General features: G+C 45.2%; 1 protein-coding gene across 1 annotated transcript in view; it reads left to right on the top strand.

Moving 5' to 3' along the window:
- The window catches only part of DNAH5 (dynein axonemal heavy chain 5), a 640,276-nt gene that overhangs the window by 250,114 nt on the left and 372,566 nt on the right, over positions 1-17,596 (top strand). Inside the window, 1 exon segment of the mRNA XM_029590044.1 lies at positions 5,770-6,010. Within this exon segment, the coding sequence (XP_029445904.1) occupies positions 5,770-6,010 (241 nt within the window).

The raw sequence follows: 17,596 nt of genomic DNA, 5'->3' as shown, positions 1-17,596 counted from the left end.
GTCTTCCTGCAATTTATCACAATCTGCTTGTGATTTAACTACTCTGCACAATTTTGTGTCATCTGCAAATTTGATTATCTCACTCGTCGTATTTCTTTCCAGATCATTTATAAATATATTGAACAGTAAGGGTCCCAATACAGATCCCTGAGGCACTCCACTGTCCACTCCCTTCCACTGAGAAAATTGCCCATTTAATCCTACTCTCTGTTTCCTGTCTTTTAGCCAGTTTGCAATCCACGAAAGGACATCGCCACCTATCCCATGACTTTTTACTTTTCCTAGAAGCCTCTCATGAGGAACTTTGTCAAACGCCTTCTGAAAATCCAAGTATACTATATCTACCGGTTCACCTTTATCCACATGTTTATTAACTCCTTCAAAAAAGTGAAGCAGATTTGTGAGGCAAGACTTGCCCTGGGTAAAGCCATGCTGACTTTGTTCCATTAAACCATGTCTTTCTATATGTTCTGTGATTTTGATGTTTAGAACACTTTCCACTATTTTTCCTGGCACTGAAGTCAGGCTAACCGGTCTGTAATTTCCCGGATCGCCCCTGGAGCCCTTTTTAAATATTGGGGTTACATTTGCTATCCTCCAGTCTTCAGGTACAATGGATGATTTTAATGATAAGTTACAAATTTTTACTAATAGGTCTGAAATTTCATTTTTTAGTTCCTTCAGAACTCTGGGGTGTATACCATCCGGTCCAGGTGATTTACTACTCTTCAGTTTGTCAATCAGGCCTACCACATCTTCTAGGTTCACCGTGATTTGATTCAGTCCATCTGAATCATTACCCATGAAAACCTTCTCCATTACGGGTACCTCCCCAACATCCTCTTCAGTAAACACCGAAGCAAAGAAATCATTTAATCTTTCCGCGATGGCCTTATCTTCTCTAAGTGCCCCTTTAACCCCTCGATCATCTAACGGTCCAACTGACTCCCTCACAGGCTTTCTGCTTCGGATATATTTAAAAAAGTTTTTACTGTGAGTTCTTGCCTCTACAGCCAACTTCTTTTCAAATTCTCTCTTAGCCTGTCTTATCAATGTCTTACATTTAACTTGCCAATGTTTATGCTTTATCCTATTTTCTTCTGTTGGATCCTTCCTGACCTTTGAGTTGTTTCCGGTCTCTCTGAGTCTGCTGCCTGCCCTGACTCCTGGCCTAGTTCCGATCCAGCCTGTTCTCCGCTTTCCCTGACTTCTGGACTGCCCACAGTGCTTCTGTCCTCAGCCTGCCTTGACCCGTCCTTCCTGACACCGTCTCCTTCTCTGGACCGCCCTGCACCGGGAGACCCCCACCTAAGTCCTGCCGGCCCCGGCACCCAAGGGCTCAACCTGAGGGGAACGGGGTTGGTATAGTTGAAGCTCCTGCTGGGTCTCCTGGACCTGTACTGCCTCCCGGCTATGAGGACCTCTGGGGGCCGTCCCTCGGGGGTGTTACCAGTGCTCGTGCCGGCTCAAGGGTCCACAGAGCTAACACCTTACTAGAGTTAAATAGGACTTTACAATTTGCTGTGGGGAAAGATAGTTGGTTATTAATGATAAGAAAAACACTTGGCTAGTAGATTTACAATTTTAAGTTTTGAGACAAAAGACATTTCAATAGAATAAAAAGACCTTCATAACACCGAGTGATTATTTGCCAAATATGACATTTCTACTGCTGTACTGGTCATATATAACCATGTCCCACAAAAATTGTTTTTTTTTTTTAGATTTTTTTTTTGTTGCTCATAAAAAATGAAAAGTTACTACCCATATACTTGAGTTCTGTGCAGTGCTTGAGTGAAATTCAATCTGTGAGCCCGACATGGAACCATGTTTCGAGGACATTGCTTCAGGGGCTGAAAAGCATTAGGAAATGCTTACTTGTACTTTCTAAAAAATAATAAAAACAAATAAAACTCGGTGCCAAGTTAAGCACCCTATCCCCCCCCCCCCTCTCCAATGTGCAGGCATGGTTTTTAACACTGCCCATTGTATATCCAAGGCAGTGTGTTAAGATTCCACAAAATGGGACACAAGAGGCGTCTCCATTTTTTTGATATTCAAACAACATTTGTGCAAAATTAAGTGAGTTCTTAACATCTGTTTTGTCATTCCAATATAATGTAGTCCACAGGGGCAACAAATGATGTATATCACAAAACATGATCTGCAAGAGACATCTCTAACTTAGGGGTACACTTTCCCTGTATTAGATGTAACATGCTCATCTAACATCTTCAAATCACACCAAGAACATCCATGACACTCAGTAGATTCTGATTCACTAAAATCAGGCTGAAAAGAGGAGGATCAGATAACTTGATCATGGATGTTGTGACTCCTTGAAAATGCAAGCCGAATTGGAGCTTCAAAGGAAAGTTGGGTATGGTGGAGAAGAGACCAGTGTTTGCGTATGGACGTACAAATTTGACTAGAAATAGTAGAGTGTCTCAACACTAGTGTTTGTCTGAATGTTCCTGAACTAGCGGTTGCAGCAACAAGTCCCAATTGCTATACAAGGCTCTCCGATATGCAACCTTAATACAGCAAAATGGGTAATCTCTTTCTAAAAAGTGAATCACAATCACTTGTGCTTGAATCTTGAACTCGCAGTATCAGAACAAAGCCTGTGTAACCGCAAGACCTATCCTATTGGAAGTTATTTTTTTAAAATTCCTTGAATAGAAACTTTCATAGGACAGAAGGTTGTTACATTCATTCAGTTTCGTATAGATGGTAGTCTTCAAGGTACACTGATCTATGAAAATCTGGATATCCAAAAAGGCAATCTCGCTTTTACAATAATTGATGTTAAATTTTAAAATGAAACTCAGAAAATTCAGCTAAGTGTAGAATTCCATCAGCAATGCTGCTGATGCTTGTCACAGGACAAAAACGTCATCAGTATAATGTTTCCAACATTTGATATAATCAGTCCAGTTGTGCAAGGTCAGATATTTTCTTTCAAATGCAGCCACATAAATGTTGGCAGTGTCAGGCACCATCCCATAGCTGTACCATGTGTCTGTAAATAATACTTCCCATGAAAAGCAAAATGATTTTTGCTGAGGGCTAAAGTTGTCATTTCGATAATATATTCAGTATGGATACTCAGGTTGTCACTGCGAGTATTAAGGACATCAGTTAATGCGGTTAGTGCTTCAATCTTGGGGGATGACCGTATACAATAATTGAATATCTAGGGTGACTAAAAGCCAGTCCATTTCAATTTCAAGAACCTGAAGAAATTGAATCATGACTGAAGTATCTTTGATGTACAATGGAGCTAATGGCACCAGAGGCTGTAAAAGTTTGTCTACAAAAATAAAAATTGCCTCACGCACTGAACCCCTAGCAGACACAATCTGTCTCCCTGGCAGGTTCTGGAGGACTTATGGATTTTGGGCAATATATAGAGGACAGGTATCCTTGGATGTTCCCTAATTAGGAACTCTTTTTCTTTGTTAGTCAAAAATCCACATTCAAAACTGCTTAGTACCAGAGTCTTAACATCATGTAAGACACATTGTCTAGGATCTTCAGTTAGTTCCTCATAAAAATCAGTATTTTTAAACTGATGGTAACCTCTGTATTGTATTGGTCACAATCCATTACTATAACAGCACCACTTTGTTAGCGGCTTTCACAATGATATCTTCCCGTGTTTTCAACTGTGTAATGGCTAACATATCCTGGTGTGTGATGTTATAAAAAGCCTGATGATTTCAAGTTTCTAGGTCCCCCACATCTAGCAGTACAAGCTGTTGAAATGTTTGAATTACAGGATCACCCAGCAGGGCGGGGACACCATTTCGATTTGCAACCAATGATGAAGATCCACTAGCTGAAGGAAACTTTTCGAAGTACACTTTCCACTGAAACTGCCTTATAAATTAAAAAAAATCACAGCGGAACTGCAGAGGATCATATATTCGGGTGGGCATGAAATTAAGGCCTTTGTTACTCGTTCTTCTAAAGTAAGGCTGCAGCCTGAAATGTTAACAACAGAGGAGGTAATGTCACAAAAACTGACACTCACCTGATCATGTCTTAGGTCAAAAATTGTGACCAGGTTCGTGGTTTCTCCTTCTCGGCCTCTTGGTAATTCCGCATACCTTGGCGTCAGGGTTTGCCCCCTCCTCCTTGACCTCTGTGTCGTCCATTCCCTAAAAAATCAGTCGTTGCGTTCTCTTTATCACTGTCAGTTAAACTGTCAAGACAGAAGGTCAAAAGTAACTCGTTTTTCTTTACACTCACAGTTAAGCCAAGGGTAAATGTGTCCTCTCTGGTAGTCAGCAACATCGTGTTTAAATTTGTTAATTTTCATCTTTCTCAATTCAACATGGAGCTTGTCCATACTCCACTAGAAATCCTAATGAGTAGAATCAAATACATCCACGACAGTATCTTTTTAAGAATCTTCCAACACTGACCGTGTTTTCTCCAGCTGTTCATCCAAAATCTTTGAGCCTCCTCAACAATCAATAGCATAAGGTCCATAGAGTATTTGTTAAGAATATAGGACCATCTGTCCAGAAAGCTGTGATATTCTGTATAAACCTTCAGTTCCTTATACATGTGAAATCCCCTTGGGATAAGCTGATTCTTAAGATATTCAATGAGGGTAGTGCAATGTAAAAGATCGGTTTACCTATTCTCTATATATTACTGAAAATCCACAAGTCCCTTCAGAACCCACCAGGGAAACAGATTGTGTCTGCTAGGGGTTCGGTGCTTGAGCCAATTTCTATTTTTTTTAGACAAAATTTTACAGCCACTGGTGCCGTTAGCCCCATTGTATATCAAAGATGGTTCAGACATGATTCGATTTCTTCAGGGTCTGGCAACTGAAATGGATTGGCTTTTAGTCACTCTAGATATTGAATCATTGTATTCGGTCATCCCCCAAGATGAATCACAAACAATATTAATTGATGTCCTTAATACTTGCAGTGACAACCTGAGAATCTCTACTGAATATATTGTTGAAATGTTCTCTTTAGCATTCAGCAAAAATTATTTTGCTTTTGATGGGAAGAATTTTTACAGACACGTGGTACAGTGATGGGAGTAGTGATGGTGCCTGACATTGCCAACATTTGTGTTGCACAACTGGATTGATTGTATTAAATGTTGGAAATGTTATATTTATGATGTTTTCGTCCTGTGGCAAGGATCAGCAACATCGTTGATGGAATTCTACCCTTGGCTGAATTCTCTGGGTTCCATTTTGAAATTTACAATCAATTATCATGAGAGTGAGATTGCCTTGTTCAGATATCTGATTGCTTAGATGCCATTGTCAAAGGGCTCAAGACAAATGCAAAGACTCCAATCTGACCCATGTTGCTAGTGCTTCTCAGGGTAATATTGTTATTGGAAAAAGATATGTAAAGACAAACAAAAATCCCTATGATAAATCAGATTACTTTTTTGTTGCTTTTTTATTTTATAAATAAAAAGATAATTCCATATGTTTGTTTTTTAAAACTTTAAATCAGAATTCCAAGCAACAGCTTACTCAATCAACAGGCTGGCTGAGTGGCATTCAGCCATTGAGAGGGACTGGAAGTGGAATGAAGTGTGGTTGAACTTAAATCATTTTTCAGCCCACCAGTATTACTTACTCAATATGGATAATACCCTCATGTATTGAAGTGCTGCCATGAGTATTTAGTATCTTTCTCAGTATTGTGTGCAGTATGTATTGGATGACACTTAGTAGTGAAGAGTCCAGCTAATCTTTTTCTTCTGACTTCGATATATGTGCAGGTGCCGCAAGCTTCCTCGAGCCTTGAAGGAATGGCAGGCCTTTCTGGACCTCAGGACGACCATTGATGATTTCAATGAGTGCTGCCCCCTACTGGAGCTCATGTCGAACAAAGCCATGATGGCTCGACACTGGAAGCGGATAACAGCTGCCACAGGCCACAGCTTTGATGTGGATAATGAGACTTTTAAACTCAGGAACATCATGGAAGCTCCTCTGCTCAAATGCAAGGAGGAAATAGAGGTAATGTGTGGCTTATGCATAGGGTATGAAAAATGCTGCAGGCTTAGATCATGATTATATGTGAATTCCAATTGTATAATTCCATTATGTCTATTTGATTAAAGTTGATTTTGAGTTTTAATAATTTGGTTAAATGTTTAAGATTACAATACTTTTGTTATATATATATATATATATATATATATAATAGAAAAATAGTAGCTGAGAAGGTTTTTATGTAATTTTTGATGAAAAGATGGTAGTACAAAAATAAGTAATCAATAGAAAAAGAGGTGTAAAGTCAGAAATCTCACCAAATCCTCTTTTTTTTCAAGATACTTGCAACAAACATGGCATCATAGCTACCAAAGTGCTAAGATTTATCTGATGTCTCTTGCAATGCAAAGGGCTTCAGGCATTTTCAATAAAACTATAATGATTTATCATTTGTCAGTTCGCTGAAATGTGTTTTGGATAGCTACATTTTATAAATATTCCTCAAAACAATTCCTATGTAATAGAACAAATAATGGGGTAGATTTTATAAAAGTACGCCCGCGCGTACTTTTGTTCGCGCAGGGGGGGTTTGGGGTAGGTTTTCAGGGGTTATGCGCATAACCTACACTCGTAACCCTTTGAAAATCTACCCCAATACTTAGCTTCTTAAAAAAATTCACCGTTTAACACTAATATTTATATGGATTCTTTTTTCTTGCAATTTTCGTGATACAATATCCAAGACAAATTCTTGAAAGTGAAAATAGAAATAGTCTTTCAGAAACACACTATCGGAAAGTTATAAAAGAAACAAAAGAAACTTCCAATCCAAGTCCAAAATAATAGGGATCCAGACAAAATCCAAGGATAATAAAAATAAGAACAAAGGGAAAAAGTAACACAATAGAAGATTTCCTAACTAATACAGGACTTTAATCTGCCTAGCTAAAGATGTAAATAGCTGCAGGGTGAAGAAAGGTATCACCCATCAAAATTTTATCACACAGAAAATGAGACAATTGAGCAGGATAGAAAAAAATCTAAGCTATATCTCTATACTTAATTAACATTTGCAAGGATATTTTAAATATAACATTACATCTAATTGTAGAACTCTAGGTCTCATTATAAGAAACTGTTGCCTCTTTTTCTCTGTCTAGCCAGATCTGGGAAAACTCTGACTTTGAAATTAAGAAAAGACTCAGCTCGATGTCTAAAAAACAGCCACAATATCCAATCTCGATCTGGTTCTAATACAAAGGTGACAATCAAGGTAGCAGGAATAGCCTTTTCACTACCATAAGTCTCAAGTACAGCTGAGATATTGTCCATTTGCATTCATGACAAGGGAAAAGTTGTAACAGGCGAACCATTTTCCCTTTTAAATGCAGGCAGGTAGTAAGCCTTGAAAATTGGGAGAACAGCTTGTTCTGGAACTTTCAGTACTTCCAAAAGGTATCTATTGGCCATGTCCTTAGGTGGTATAAGAGGTATCTTGGGAAAATTAATAAATCTCAAATTTTTTCCTCTCACAGTTTAATCAAGATTTTGTATTTTATTGTAGAGTACCTGTTTTTCTCCTAGGACAAGCAGGATGGTAGTCCTCAGCAGATGGAGCCCGGCATGGAAAACTTTTGTCAAAGTTTCTAGAAGTTTTGACTGGCACACTGAACTTGCCAAGCATGTCACTATGTGCGTGTCCACGCGAGGTTCCCCTTCAGTCTCTTTTTTTCTGCGGTGCTAGTTGCCTCATGGTGTTTAGAGCTCTCTAGTTTGTGCTCTCTTGTCAAGCATTTTTTTCTCCCGTTTCATGTCTGGGCCCCCTTCCTCCGGATGGTGTCCCCCTCGGCACGGCAAGTTAGTTTTACCATTCAACATTTTTCGCTGTCGATTCCCAGTGGCTCGCTTCCCCTTGACCGCCGACCATCGGCCGCTTGTCGATGAAATCCGATGTTGTCCGGATTTCACCGATGCCCCCCCGACTCCCAGGGGTAGGGGGGAACTGCTGAATATGCTGTCCCTCTCTACACCTGTGGCAGCTACTTCCAGGGATCGGGGAGCTCTCACCACAGTCTGTGTTCTCTCAGACATTGGATTCCTCTGCTTCCTCGGTGCTGGGGAAAGACTGGACTGAGCACCATGGGAAACCCCGAAAGCATCGCCACCAGTTGCCATCGGTGCATAAGTCTGGTTCTGGTGTGGCACCGGCTGCCGCTGTGCCACCATCAAAGAGGCCCCATGATGAGGAGGCCCCATCCTCTGGCAGACCCAGGAGTCCTAGATGTTCCCCACCAATATCAGTGCCGGGCACTGAGCCTCCTCAGGGCTCCGAGGAGGCTCCGGTGATGCCTTGTCCCCATCCATCAATCCTGTTTTCACCGGACTTTCAGGAGGAGTTGGTCTCAGGGTGCGAGGTGCGATGCTCTAAGCCTTATGAGGCATTGAACCGCCCAGGCACTAGCCCCCAATACCAGTGCCACAGCCCGCACCATTTCTGTTGTCACCTCTGCTCAAGTGTCTGGACGTCCTACTTAGCGCCCTTCAGATGCAACCGGTGCCCAGCGAACTATCGGTTCTCCAACAGCCACCAATACCCTCCTTGGGAGCAATTCCCATCATCAGGTCCTCTGAGGAGGAAGACGTGCACCAGGTGCTTTGGTCCTGAGGCCACAGTTCCCTGAGCCTGTGTTGGGGCCATCAGGCCTCCCACAGCCATCGTCGGTCTCCCTATCGTCGATGCCACTGGTTCCCTTGGTGCCATTGGTGCCCTGGGGTCCCTTGGTGCCCAGACCAAAAGGTTTGGACAGGCCTCACCCACACAGGCCCCTTGGGACCTATATGAGGGGGAGGAACAAATTAAGACATATGTAATCAAGCACATCAAGTTCAGATCAATATGGCTAAACTAACTCGTTTATACCACCGAATATACGGAGCATTTATTCAATAACCAATGGTTCAACCCATAAATTAATGCCTCTAACTTATCTTTTAGGTAACAGGCTTCATTATTTAAAAGAGTACCCATCAGTTATTTGATTGACACGTATGACCTCACATTGTATGTAGCAAATTCAATTCTTCTAACGGAATATTTATTATTAATATATATTCAGGCCACCTTGCAATATAATACTTAAGAATAGAACTGAGTTGAATAGCATATCTACAGTATTATGCACAGAAATATTAAAAGATCAATTTTAAGATTGTAATATTAATTATATGAGTTAACACATTTTAATTAATTCTACTTTTGAATATATTATCTCAATAGGTTTTCTATTTTGATCAAGGACTACATACAATCAAAAATATATTGTGCATACTGGTATAAATAATTTTATTATGAAATCACATTTTTTATTAAGGAATATTCATTTAAAAATGTTTTTCAAAAAATTGTTTTCAGTTACATCAACTTTTCCTATTTATATATTCATATTTTCTTGTTTTAAAATAACTACAGGTGCCACAGTCTAGTTATGTATGTTTAAAATTGAGTATGTGCTGCCGTTTGTCTGCATCTGATTTAATTATTTTATTTGCTTTATTATTTATTATAATTTGTGAGATATTTCACCTTTATATATATGTTTCCACTTTATATGTCTTTTATATGTTTTTGTATGTTATTTTAATGGCTTGTTCACATTTTGTAGCCCCTGATGCAGCCCCATGAAAGCGGGCGAAACTCGGCCGGAGTCTGGCTATCATTGAGTGACTTGTTTTTATAATATTAAAGATTTTCAAAAGGACTTGAGATCTATCTCCTTTTGTTCACCTCACAGCTTTGCTAGATCAACTTCTTTGTTGCTTTTGGGTCCATCGTGGGGTTTGTCCATCCCGCAGGCAATACTACGAACAGAACTCTCCGCTCTTCTAGTGGCGGGAGTGGTAGAACCCATTTCCCATCAGCAAGGGCAGGGCTTTATTCAAGGTATTTCCTGATACCAAAGAGAACTGGGAGCCTATGCCCCATTTTTGATCTCAGGGCCTTGAACAAATTCCTCCACAGGGAAGAGCTCAAGATGGTCTCTTGGGCACTCTGATACCGCTCCTTTGGAGAGAAGACTTACTCTGTTCCCTCGAACTCAAAGACGCCTATGCTCACATTGCCATCCTCCCAAGGCACAGGAAGTACCTCCACTTCGTGGTCGGGCAAGCTCAGTACCAGTATGGTGTACTGCCGTTTGGCTTGGTGTCAGTTCCTTGAGTCTTCACCAAGTGCCTGGCAGTGGTTGCAGTGCACCTCAGACATCGGGGGGGGGGGGGGTGTACATGTGTTCCCCTAACTAGATGACTGGTTTGTCTAAAGCAGCTCCCGCCCAGGAGCGTTGAGCAGTTTGACCCTTACCATGCAGGTGATGCACTTTCTGGGATTTATCAACTACCCAAAGTCTAACCTCTGGCCTTCTCCCCAGCTGGACTTTATAGGAGCTGGACACAACTCAGGTGAGGGTGTTTTTTCCCCATGTTTGGGCTCTCACCCTGTCCTTGATGGTGGCCTTGGTGGGCAACAGTCAGCAGGTAACTGCTCATCTACTGCTTCGATTGCTGGACCACATGGCAGCTTCTGCCCATGTCACCCCTTTGCGCAGGACACACAGTGGACTCTGTGGTTGCAGTGGCAGCAGGCATCCCAGGACCTCGGAAGTTGTATCTCCATCACCAGCCCCTGAGGATTTCCCTGTCCTAGTGGCAGAATCTCTCCAATTTGGAACAGGGGGTTCCTTTCCAACCTGCGCTTCCTCAAGTAGTCCTTACCACCAATGACTCCCCCCATGGCTGGAGGCTGCATGTGCATGGCCTCCACACACAAGGGAACTGGACAGCTCAAGAAGCTCAGTACCAAATAAACTTCCTGGAGCTGCGGGTGATCTGCTATGCTCTTTGGGCGTTTCAGGATCAGCTGTTTCACAAAGCAGTCCTGATTCGGAGTGATATATCAACAAGCAGGTAGGCACAGGATCGTACCTCCTCTGTCAGGAGGCGGTGCAGGTCTGGGCTTGGGCTCTGTCACAGGATATGTCCCTTTGAGCAACGAACGTGGCCGGCACATTCACCGTACTCGTAGACCACCTGAGCATGAGTGGTCCTTAAATTGGGCAGTTGCAGCCCAGATTTTCCATTTGTGGGGAACTCCGGATATGGATCTCGTCTCCTCCCCCTCCAATTGCAAAGTGAACAACTTCTGTTCCCTCTTCAGGATGGACGGATGCCTAGCCTTCGACACCTTTGTCCTCCATTGGCACACAGGTCTCCTGTACGCCTATCCTCCTATTCTGCTTCTCAAGAGGACACTCCTGAAGTTCCAATCGGAACAAGGGACCATGATTCTACTGGTGCTATACAGGCCCAGGCAACTCGGGTTCCCTCTCCTCCAAGATCTGTCGATAAGGACTCCTATCAGCCTGGGAACTGCGCTTGACCTGATAACTCAGGACCAGGGCATGCTGCACCATCCAAACCTCCGGGTGCTGGCCGTGACGGCTTGGATGTTGAGCACATAGTCTTTCAGCTCTTGAGCGTGTCTGATAACATGTCCCAGGTACTGGTGGTCTCCAGGAAGTCTTCCCCCAGGATGTCTTGAAGTGGGTTCTCAGCCTGGTGTAGGGAACAGGACTTATATCCATTTACTTGCCCAGTGCCGAGATTTCTGGATTACCTGTGGTACCTTTCCAAGAGTGAACTAAAATCCAGCTCAGTTAGGGTCCATTTGAGTATGGTCAGTGCTTATCATAGTGGAGTAGCTGGTGCACCCATCTCGGTTCAGCCCATAGTAGGTCGCTTTATGTGGGGCCTGCTTCAGCTAAAGCCACCTCTGCAGCCCCCTGTTGTGTCCTGGGATCTCAACATCATGTTGGCGCGGCTCATGCATCCCCCTTTTGAGCCTAGGTGCTTCTGTGAGCTGAAATTCCTCACCTGGAAAGTCCTTTTTCCTGGTGGCGGTTACTTCAGCTCGTAGGGTAAGTGAGCTTCAGGTCTTGGTTACGTACCCACTCTACACGAAATATTTTCATGATCGTGTGGCCCTGCATATGCATCATAAGTAACTGCCGAAGGTCATGACTGAATTTCACATTAGTCTATTGTCTTGCCCATCTTTTTTCCGAGGCCCCAATCCTTCAAGGGGAACGGGTTCTACATATTTTGGAATGCAGAAGAGCTCTGGCTTTCTATTTAGAATGCTCAGCAGGCCATAGGCAATCCACACAACTATTCATATCTTTTGACAAGAACAGAATGGGGGTTGCGGTGGGCAAACAGAATTTATCCAATTGGCTAGCAGACTGCATCTCATTCTGCTATGCACAATCAGGTCTTCATCTAGATGGCAGAGTTAAGGCTCACTCTGTGTGGGCTATGGTGGTATCGATGGCCCACATACGGGTGGTCCCCGTTGTCGAAATCTGCAGGGCTGCGATGTGGAGCTCCCTACACATGTTCGCTGCCCATTACTACTTGGTCAAGGATAGTCAACAAGATGGTAGATTCAACCAATCTGTCCTGCGCAATCTCTTCCATACTTAAACCCAACTCTTCCTACCATAAGCCCCCTGGAAGTTGAAACCAAACTGTTTTCCTACTGCCGAACAGTACATCAGTTGGTATTGTGCCCGTTGGCACCTTGTTCGGTACTTGTTGATCTTAGTTGTTGCCAGGAACAGCCTGGTATTCACCCATCTGAGAGGAATACCATCCTGTTTATCTAGGAGAAAGTGCAGCTGCTTACCTGTAACAGGTATTCTCCTAGGACATCAGGTTGTTAGTCCTCAGGAAACCAGCCCGCCACCCCATGGAGTTGGTTTCTCCTTCGTTTTTGTTATTTTATTTTTCTCGCTCGTATTTTTCTGTTATGAAACTGAAGGGGGAACTGGTGTGGACACATGGATAGTGGCATGCTGGGCATGCTCAGTGTGCCAGTCAAGGCTTCTAGAAAATTTGACAAAAGTTCTCTGTGCCTGGCTCCATCTGATGATGTCACCCCATCTGTAAGGACTAACATCCTGCTGTTCTAGGAGAACACATGTTACAGGTAAGCAACTGCGCTTTCTTTAATGAGAATCTTGTAAGGATTTAACATTATCAACTATTTTGCTTAAAACCTGCTGTCCCAAATTAGTTTTAGAAAATTCCAAAGTATGGACTCAAGACTCAAGACTAGTATATTTAATAAACAAGGGATTTAGTTGCAGTTATAGAGGATCCCAGCCCTTCTATGGCCTCCTAAATTGTCTCCAAAGTAAACTGAGTGTTGCAAAAGTCAGCTGAACGGGACCACAGCTAGACTCCCCCACCTACCAGCACGGCCGACTCCGCCTCCTCAGATCTGGGAACCTTGCTTCAGCCGCAACTTTGACGCTGCATGCAGGATGGCACGCCAGCTGCTCCTGCTCTGGTCTTCCTCATGACCCCTCGCTTCCTAGGCACGCGCGCGCCACCTGACCCCTCTTCAGGGGTCACCGTGGGAGGGGCGCGAACTCCTCCCCCTAAGCCTGCAAGTATATAAGGCAGGGCCTGCTTCTCAGGCCTTGCCTTGGCTACTCCTGGCTCCAGTTCCTGTTTGGACTCTCCGTCATCTGATTCTTGATTCCTGTATTCTGTCTCTCTGTGCCAAGGCCCTTGTCTGCCCGACTATGAGATACGCTGCCTGCCAAGACCCTTGCCTGCCCATCTACGAGATACGCCACCTGCCAAGACCCTTGCCTGCCCGACTATGAGATACGCAGCCTGCCAAGACCCTTGCTTGCCCGACTACGTCATACGCCACCTGCCAAGTTCCTTGCCAGCCTGACTACCAGGTACTCTGTCTGCCTAGATCCTTGCCTGCTGGACTCGAGTGTCACCACCTGCTTGAGACCCCACATAAGTCCAGCCGGCCCTGGTACCCAAGGGCTCAACTTGTGGGGAATGAAGGCTGGTAGTGGTGAAGGTCCTGCGGGGTCTCGGGTCTCCTAAAGCCTGGCCCAATATCCAGTGCGGCCGGTAAACTCCAGGGCCTAGGATTCTCTGGAGGGGTGACCCTAGGCTTAACTGCTCCTGTCCCTCCACTCACCTTGCTGGTGAATTTGACCTTCCAAGACTGCAGCCTTCCTACCTTGGCTTTGGTGGATTCAGGGGCAGGTGGGAATTTTCTCATGCAAGAGATCATGGACCAGTTATCGATTCCCACTCAGCCTTGTCCTGTTCCCCTGGTTATCTCATCAATTCACGGAGAGCCTTTACCAGGTCAAATCACCCACACAACCATTCCTCTGGAATGCCTTGCTGAACCTGGGCATCGAGAGCACATCTCCTTCTAAGTCATTCAGAAGGCCATTCATCTGATGGTCCTGGGTATCCCATGGCTGCAGCAGCATAATCCTCAGATGAACTGGACGTCTCTCCAAATCAACCACTGGGGTTCCATGTGCTACCCTAAATGTTTCCTGGCTTCCGGCGAACTTTCTCCTGAATCCAGCCCCGAAGTACCGGCGGTGCTGCCTACTCAATATGCTCAATACGCAGATGTATTTTCAAAGAAAGCAGCTAGCACTTTGCTGCCCCATAGGCAATCGAACTGTGCTATCAACTTGATCCCGGGCTCCACACCTCCTCTTGGCAGAGTATACCTGCTCTTGGAACAGGAGACCCAAGCCATGCCTGATTACATCCGGGAAAACCTCCAGAATGGGTTCATCCGCCGTTCCAACTCACTGGCTGGAGCCGGCTTCTTTTTCGTGGGGAAAAAAAGACAGGTCCCTCCAGCCCTGTATTGACTATCATGGCTTGAACGCGATTACTGTCAAGGACCGCTACCCCTTGCCACTGATAACTGAGCTTTTTGGCCGCCTACAGGGGGCCCAGATCTTCTCGAAATTAGACCTTTGAGATGCTTACGATCTCGTCAGAATCAAGGAGGGTGACAAATGGAAGACGGCATTTAACACAAGAAATGGCCATTATGAATATCAAGACATGCCGTTCGAGCTCTGTAATGTGCCCACCGTCTTCCAGAACTTGATGAATGAGATTCTCCGCGACCTCCTATACATTTGCGTAGTCGTTTATCTGGATGACATTTTGATATATTCCAAGAACCTGCAAACCTTTTGACAGCACATATGTCAAGTCCTGAAGCTCTTGTGAGAGAATAGTCTCTATGCTAAATTGGAGAAATGTGTTTTTGAGAAGACTTCGCTGCCCTTCTTGGGTTATACAGTGTCCAACCAGGGATTCAAGATGGACCCAGCCAAGAGGAAAAGTATTCTGAATTGGCCATGGCCAACAGGCCTATGTAGCCTTCAATGCTTCTTAGGCTTCGCCAACTACTACCGGAGCTTCATCAAGAATTACTCCCACCTGGCGGCACCTCTGACCAGTTTATCCCGTAAAGGTACTCGGTAAAAGACTGGCCTGCTGAGGCCGAGGAAGCCTTCAAGGCCTTAAAACGGGCCTTTCTGCATCACTCCTGCCTCCGTCATCTGGATCCCTGACAGCCCTTTGTCCTGGAAGTGGATGCCTCCTCTGAAGGAGTTGGGGCTGTCTTAAGTCAACTCGATGCAGCTGGGACGTTACATCCCAATACCTTCTTCTCCAAGAAGTTCACTCCAGCTTAACGAAATTACACTATAGGTGATCAAGGACTCTTGGCAGTCAAAATGGCTTTCGAAGAGTGGCACCAGTGGCTCGAGGGAGCCCAGCATCATATAACGGTCTATACCGACCATAAGAATTTAGAGCACCTGCACGAAGCGCAGCGCCTCAATCCTCGCCAGCCCTGTTGGGCTCTCTTCTTCACGTGCTTCGATTTTGAGCTGCGTTATTGCCCTGCATCTAAAAACCAGTGAGCAGATGCTCTTTCACGGTCCTTCTCCCCGGAAGAAGCACCCGATAGTGTGATCCACATCATCAACCCTGCACGTGTGATCCTTGCAGCTACCCAGACGGTCCCCGCCCAGAAGACTGTGGTGCCACGCAGGCTTCGGAACTGAGTTTTGGCTTGGGGTCACTACTCTCCTTCTGCCGGACATCCTGGACAGGCGAGAACACTATCATGTCTACTATACTACTATTGGTGGTCCGGTATGCGTTCGGATGTTCACGCCTGCGTGGCCTCTTGCCCAACCTGCGCCCAACAAAAAACACCCATGGGCAAATCCTGGGGCCTGCTCCAGCCCCTGCCTCCATCTAGTGAACTCTGGACCCACCTTTCGACAGACATTCAGGTGACCCTACCTTCCACCGGGGGGAACACTGTTACTTGGGTCACTGTGGATCGATTTTCCAAGATGGCTCACTTTGTGGCTCTGCCCATTCTTCCTTCAGCTCCGCATCTAGCACAGCTTTTTACCCAGAATGTCTTTTGACTCCACGGCCTACCTCAGCACATTTCCTCAGACCGTGGCCCACAATTCACTGCCAATTACTGGCAAAGTCTCTGTAAGAAATTCCTCGTCACTCTGGATCTTACTTCAGCCTACTACTCACAAGCGAATGGCCAGACAAAAAGGACGAATCACTCCCTTAAACAAGTTCTGCAAATGTACATCAATGCCCGCCAAGACGATTGGGCTGAACTACTCCCATGGGCTGAATTCTCGCACAATTCTCATCCATGCACTGTCACAGGGGCTTCTCCTTTCCAGATAGTCTATGGCAAGCAGCTGCTTCCCCCTATTCCACTACCGCTTCCTGTACCATTGGTGGCTGCCCAGATGACATCAGAGAACCTGAAGAGCCTGTGGTCACCGGTACGCAAGATGCTCCTCAAAGCCAGTAGTGCAGCCAAGAAATTCTCGGATTGCCATTGCCGTGCCGAACCTCAATATCGTCCCGGCCAAAACGTTTGACTCAGCACCCGGTTTATCCGGTTACGGGTACCATCTAAGTGACTCGCACCTCGCTACATTGGACCCTTTCCCATCCTTTGGTAAAACTGGGTTCAGTGACCTATCAACTTCACTTACCAGCCTCCTTGAAGATCCATAATGCTTTCCATACCTCTTTGCTGAAGCCTCTAGTCTTGCATTGGTCCTCCAGAAAGATACCCGAAGCGCCATCTATGTCCGCTGAAGAAGATACCACTTACCAGGTTCGAGAGGTGCAAGATGTTCGGAGGTGGGGGGCACAAGTGGGAGTACCTGCTTGCTTGGGAAAGCTTTGGTCCCGAAGAAAATTCATGGGAACCCTCTACGAACATCCCTGATAAGGACTTGATCAAGCAGTTCCACTGGGACCATCCTAAGAAACCCAAAACCCCCGGGGAGGGGGCTTAGAGGAGGGGGTACTGTTGTGAAAGTCGGCCGAATGGGACTGCAGCCAGACTCCCCCACCTACCGGCACGGCGACTCCGCCTCCTCAGACCTGGGAACCTCGTTTCAGCTGGCGGTCGCGGCCGGCGAGCCGCACCGCGGCCTTCCTCCCGGGCTGCCACGCCAATGCCGCATGCAGGACGGCACACCGGCAGCTCCTGCTCTGGCCTTCATCCTGACCCCCGGCTTCCCAGGCACACGCCTTTTCAGGGTCACCGTGGGAGGGGTGCGGACTCCTCCCCTAAGCCTGCAAGTATATAAGGCAGGGCCTGTTTCTCAGGCCTTGCCTTGGCTCTCTTGTCTCCAGTTTCTG

This window comes from Rhinatrema bivittatum, chromosome 2, assembly GCF_901001135.1.
Source record: "Rhinatrema bivittatum chromosome 2, aRhiBiv1.1, whole genome shotgun sequence".
Taxonomy (NCBI): Eukaryota; Metazoa; Chordata; class Amphibia; order Gymnophiona; family Rhinatrematidae; genus Rhinatrema; species Rhinatrema bivittatum.
This window is presented reverse-complemented; position numbering and strand designations above follow the sequence as displayed.